At 48.2% G+C, this 5,767-nt stretch overlaps 1 protein-coding gene across 1 annotated transcript; it reads right to left on the bottom strand.

Annotated features, from left to right (window-relative positions):
* Nucleotides 1-1,481: 1,481 nt before the first annotated feature.
* On the bottom strand, nt 1,482-5,313 carry LOC119366632 (leghemoglobin reductase-like). Its single transcript, XM_037632400.1, has 2 exons — nt 4,910-5,313; nt 1,482-3,027 (listed from the first exon to the last, which is right to left on the bottom strand). The coding sequence occupies exons 1-2, from the start codon at nt 5,165-5,167 to the stop codon at nt 1,777-1,779; spliced, it is 1,509 nt and encodes a 502-aa protein (XP_037488297.1). The 5' UTR covers nt 5,168-5,313; the 3' UTR covers nt 1,482-1,776.
* Between the last annotated feature and the right edge of the window lie 454 nt (nt 5,314-5,767).

The raw sequence follows: 5,767 nt of genomic DNA, 5'->3' as shown, positions 1-5,767 counted from the left end.
ATGTTTGAACAACGGGTTTGTTGTATCAAAGTAGTCCTTCCAAAGAAGGAAATGTCCGCTCTCTCGGTTGCGATTCAATGCCGGAAGGTGGCCCGGGATGGAGCCACGGAACAACGGCCGCTGGCTGTTGAGGTGGTGATGGACCAACACGGCAGCCAATATCTCCTCCTCCTCGTCGGACGACGAATCGTCGAAGTCGCGAAGGAAATTGTGGAAAAAGAACTCGTCAGCGGAGTCCATTTTCGTACATTGGCAAACTGTCGAACAGCTTGCGGGTGTCGACGAAGAAGACGGACGGCGAGGGGAGTCGCGGCGCACACGGACCAGCTAGCTGCCCTGCCGGCGTTCGACGAGTGGGTCGGCGTCCGACGAGCGAGCCGGTGAGGATCTGGCCGGGGCGGCGAGGCGGCCTCTTGGTCGCGGGCGGCTGTGCGGGGGGGGGGAGCGGCGGTGGGAAACAATTTGCTCCTCGGCGGCAAGACGGCGGTGGCGGGCGACGGGGGGAGTGAGCGGCGTTGCTGGGCGGATGTGTAGGCGGCGACAGCTGGCAGAGTCACCAGCAAAAATGGACGGTGGCATCAGCGATGAAGGAGGCGGGCAAGGGTTGTTGTTGGTTGGAGGTGAGGGAGGAGGCCAATGTGCCACCGACCAGCGAGCCCAGAAAGGAAAAAGGACGAGCGTGCGCTCGTCTGGCTTGTGTCTGCGCCGACGTAAATCCGGCTCAAAAATGAGCCGAGAATGGGTCGCTAGGCGTCCGAACAGAAGCGCGTTCGTTTGGGTCGACGCGTTGGGCTGACTTTTCTGTCCGCGTCAACTCAAACAGACGGCGGCGGACGAAATGAATCGTCCCATTGAAGTTGCACGTAGGAGAGGCCCAGATACAATCGAATAGGTCCGTCACTGCTACCTCAACACTCCGGTAGTTTTGCAGCAACGAAACACATATCAGAAGTCGGAAACATTCGCATCCCTGTCTTCCAACAGCATCCTGTTTTCAAGATCAAAAAAAAAAACAGCATCCTGTTTTCAACAGTTACTACATCACAAAGTCTGAACTGCAGACAAGAGCGTAAGGAAGATCGCGTGCAATATGGCCTGTAAGATAGCGCCACATAGATGCAAAGACACTAAGGCCGCGCTTGGAATCGGTGTAAATAAATACAGGTGTATTTTTCTTACGAGTGTATCTTACCGGCCAGTAGTGATTTGCAGGTGGAAACGAAAACGACGGCCGGTGGCCTGTAACTTTTACAAGTGTATTCAAAGTAGAAACGACATTCCAAACAGAGCCTAAGGCCCCGTTTGGATTGTCGTTTTCCTTCTAGATACAGTTGTAAAATATACGGACCTTCGACGGTCGTTTTGGTTTCAGGCTGGAAATAGCTCTTCGCCTGTAAGTTACACCCGGAAGTTAAATACACCTGTATTAAAATACAACCATACCAAGCACGGCCTAAAGTTTAAGGTGCGGAAAAATGCACTGAAATGGCAACATAATATTTCCTCTCCCAGGTATCAACTCAAACAGAAGCTCTAATAACATCGACACCAGTTTCGCACATTATTTAGGAGTATGGAAACATGCGGCCACAGCAAGGAAAGGGAATTTAGCATCATGTAACTACAATCTGCAGCGAAGGTCGCAATTCACAGTTCCGCATACGAAACAAGCTCACAACAAAAAAGAAAAATTGATGTTTCTAGAACGCATCGATTCAAAATTATTTCAAAAACTTGCCAATTGTTTCAAGCTGGCAGCTGAACTCATATCAGAAATCACATGTGGATCGCCTTGTCGTAGGTGTTCATGCACGCCTCCTTCAGGGCCTCACTCACTGTCGGATGCGCGTGGCACGTACGGGCAATGTCCTCGCTGGATGCTCCATACTGAAGTGCAAGCACAGCCTCGTGGATGATCTCGCCCGCGCCAGGGGACATTATGTGTACGCCGAGGATTCTGTCAGTTTCCTTCTCAGATATCACCTTCACCATCCCTTCGGCATCATCAATTGCCTTCGCCCGACTGTTTGCCAGCAGGGGGAACTTCCCAACCTGGTAGGCTACACCAGATGCCTTGACCTGTTCCTCCGTCTTGCCAACGGAGGCCACCTCTGGGTGCGTGTACACCACGCCAGGTACAGTGTCATAGTCAACATGGCCCTCCTTCCCCGCGATAAATTCAACACATGCAACACCATCCTCCTCAGCCTTGTGTGCAAGCATCGGTCCAGGTATCGCATCTCCAATCGCGTATACGCCCTTAACATTTGTCATAAAGCGATTGTCGACAAGGATCCTTCCGCCCTTGTCTGTCTCAACACCAATGGCGTCCAACCCAATACCAGCAGTGTATGGGACTCTGCCAGCAGATACAAGGACAACATCAGCCTCAATGACAGTCTGCTCTCCACCAGCTGCAGGCTCCACAGTTAACTTGACACCACTTCCAGAGGTATCGACCCCAACTACCTTTGTCTTGAGCATGAACTTAAACTTTTGCTTCTCTAGCATACGCTGAAACTGCTTCCTTATCTCTCCATCCATTGATGGGACAATATCAGGGGCAAATTCAACCACAGTCACTTCAGACCCTAGCCTGTTCCAGACAGAACCCATCTCTAGACCTATGTATCCAGCTCCAATGACCACCAGCTTCTTTGGTATTTCTGTAAGTGCAAGAGCCCCAGTAGATGACACAATCTTCTTCTCATCAATTGTAACTCCAGGGAGCGATTTCACATCTGAGCCAGTGGCGACAATTATATTCTTCCCTTTGACGATAGTGCTACCACCATCAACTAAATCCACAGATACCTCTGACGGAGAGACAAGCTTCCCAAACCCTTTAACATACTCAACCTTGTTCTTCTTGAACAGGCCTTCAATGCCCTTTGTAAGCCCAGAAACAGCCTTGTCTTTCTGAGCCATCATTGCAGGCAGATCTACCTCCAGATTGGAGAACTTGACGCCATGGTGTGCAAAAGAAGACTTTGCCTCATGGTACATATGCGACGAGTGCAGAAGAGCCTGGAATGTTCAAGAAGGAACACAAATAGATCAAAATACTATGAACAAACAACATATTTGCAGTTCTGTAGATTTTCAGCAGCTAGCTTCGAAAGTTACAACAAGCAAAAAAAAAACAGAAACACAACAGATTTTGCAGCAGCTTGAGGAACCACCTCCCAGTGTATTTATCTGGCTTCGCCAAGGTTTACAGATAAGTTTCACATAAACAGGTGACAATACATAATAAAGATAATCTGGAAACCACACCACCCAAGAAGATGACCAAGCTAGAATTAGCAAAAAGACTCGCTGAGCTGGGCAACTAAAAATAACTACAAATCAGTATTGGTGTTTCAATGCACATAAACTTGCAGGTGATCCTTAATTGAATATGAGCACTATCAAGAGTCAGGACAAGATCTGAAGGCTCTATTTGAGCAAAGATTGTCTGTCTAACATCATTGAGAAGCTAGAGCAAGTAATAACTACAGATTCATTTTAATAAAGTGGAGCCAGGGGGCACCCCTTCTATATTAAAAAAAAAAGTACAGAAGACGGAAACTTCTCCATAGAAGAATAGAAGGCAGAAACTAAGCCAGAAAGCTCGAGCTCTCAAAAATACCAAATTGCTTGAACTTGAAAACTAGCCTCTCTTCAAGGAAATTACTAACTCAGTTAATATTTTTTTAGCCTGTGAATAGAGAAAAGTATAAACAAGTGGTATTGCATTGGATGAATATGGCAACATTAGAAATCAACTTTTGAGGTTCATGATCCACCCCCAAGGTTCAATTTACTTTAACTTCAGAAAAAAAAACTGTAACCATTATCTTTCCTGGCTTCTAAATTTATTTGAGCATCAGAAAACGCTGCAGCTATTTTCTTTTATCAGGTCAGTTGAAGCCACCCTATATGCCCTGCCAGACCTGCTTTCAACCAGTAGTAATATGGAGGTGCAGACCCCAGAGGCAAGTGTGTAAACCAACAGCGCTATCGGCAAGCCCACATTGATAACCATCAACCATACAATGCTCTACAAATGGTATGGCGCATTAGCTAATGAAGAAGCTGGAAAAACTATACTTATGCAGACTAGCAGAACAAGCATATAACAAGCTATAAAATAACTACATAAACAAACTCATTACATAGAGAAATATTATTTATACAAAACAACCAATGGTCTAGTTGAGTTCTATCTAATATTCACACACCGTGTTATTCTCATCAGAGTAAACAAACAAATGCTTAAAGTTGTACCAAGTTGGCATATGAGAAATCAACAAACAACAAAAACGCACACCCGTTGGTCTAAAAGCTCAAAAAATTGGTACGCCAACTAGAGCTGTCCCCTACTTCTAACACATATATACCCCAAGTGTGCATCGTCCTGAAGCCCTTGACAAAGCTAAACAAACTGATATCTAAACAAGATATACAGCACAACCTTTCCATAAACCACACAAGCAACAGCAGGTACAGAACTAAATCAGACGTTCAATTCTGCAATTCACCCGCTGATGAGTACTGGCAATGGCCTCGTATCTCATCAGCCCCAAGGCAAACCCCTAGCTACATTTCTCGCCATGGAAACTGGGAAACTGCACAACGTAATCAGTAATCACACAAAAAATAAACAATCTAGAACAAAGTCAACAACTCGACGCCCAAATTAAATGGTTAAGGGTAAACTTCCGTACCCTTCTAGTTGTACCAGATCGACAACTTATTACAGCCTATAGGCCTGCGCCCCGCAAACCCTAGCGCCAAAATCGTGGTACGATGTGTACGGATCTACGACCTCCGGGCTATCCACAGCAGCACGAACGCATCCATCCGGATCGCATATCGAGAAGGGAAGGGGGAGATGGGAGGAGGGGCGGCGGCGATAGATGGATACCTTGGACGGGATGCAGCCGACGTTGAGGCAGGTCCCCCCGAGCGCGCCCCTCTTCTCGATGCAGGTGGTCTTAAGGCCGAGCTGCGCCGCCTTGATGGCCGCCACGTACCCGCCGGGCCCGCCGCCGATCACGACGACGTCACTCTCCTCCCCCGACGCGGCGTACCCCCGGCACGCGGACGCCCACGCCGCCGCGTGGGGCCGCCGCAACAGCACCGCCTCCGCCGCGCGCCTCCTCGCCAAGCTCGCCATCGCCATCTCGCGGACGCGGACTCCTCCTCGCCTCGATTTTCTGTTAGGAAGAAAAAATGGTATGGAGATTCCAAATTCTCCTCTCCTTTCCTTTTGCGCAAGAAAGAAAGAAGATGGGGGACGGAGAGAATGGCCGAGTTGTGAATTCTTAACACGAAGGGTCAAATAATATGGGGTACCACCAACCAATACGCCCGCGAGAGGTGTGCACAGGGCAGAGGTGGGGTACCCCGCTCTAAGCTGACAGGTGGGCCATCCGCTATAGGAAGCCAGGTTTGCTCCCTTTGTTGTCTATTTTCATATGGTCTACGACGAAAGTAATCAACATTTTTCATGCGTTATTAATGGCTATTTTTGTATTCTCTACTACCTAAAAGAGATGTAAGGTTCCGTCTCCCCTCTTACGTCAAACGTTTTCGTCCACCACTCCCCCACATCGCCTGAAAATCGCCCGGTTTTTCTCCCACCTCGCAAGGTCATTGATCAATAAATTCTCCCCAAAAAAATAGGGATGCATTCCCTCTGCGGCCTCTTACCAAATTTGCTTATGTTTCCTTTACGTCCCCTGATCCTTCCCTCTAGCTCTCTCCCGTCTCACCCGCGACG

The sequence above is a fragment of the Triticum dicoccoides genome, chromosome 1A (genome assembly GCF_002162155.2).
Source record: "Triticum dicoccoides isolate Atlit2015 ecotype Zavitan chromosome 1A, WEW_v2.0, whole genome shotgun sequence".
NCBI lineage: Eukaryota > Viridiplantae > Streptophyta > Magnoliopsida > Poales > Poaceae > Triticum > Triticum dicoccoides.
The sequence above is the reverse complement of the archived record's forward strand: the minus strand, read 5'-3'. Positions and strand labels throughout refer to the sequence as shown.

Excerpts from the sequence above, each read along its gene's own strand:
- LOC119366632 (XM_037632400.1), bottom strand. The coding sequence starts at position 5,167 with ATGGCGATGGCGAGCTTGGCGAGGAGGCGCGCGGCGGAGGCGGTGCTG. Across the intron at positions 3,028-4,909 it reads TCGGCTGCATCCCGTCCAAG|GCTCTTCTGCACTCGTCGCA; the intron begins GTATCCATCTAT and ends TGAACATTCCAG.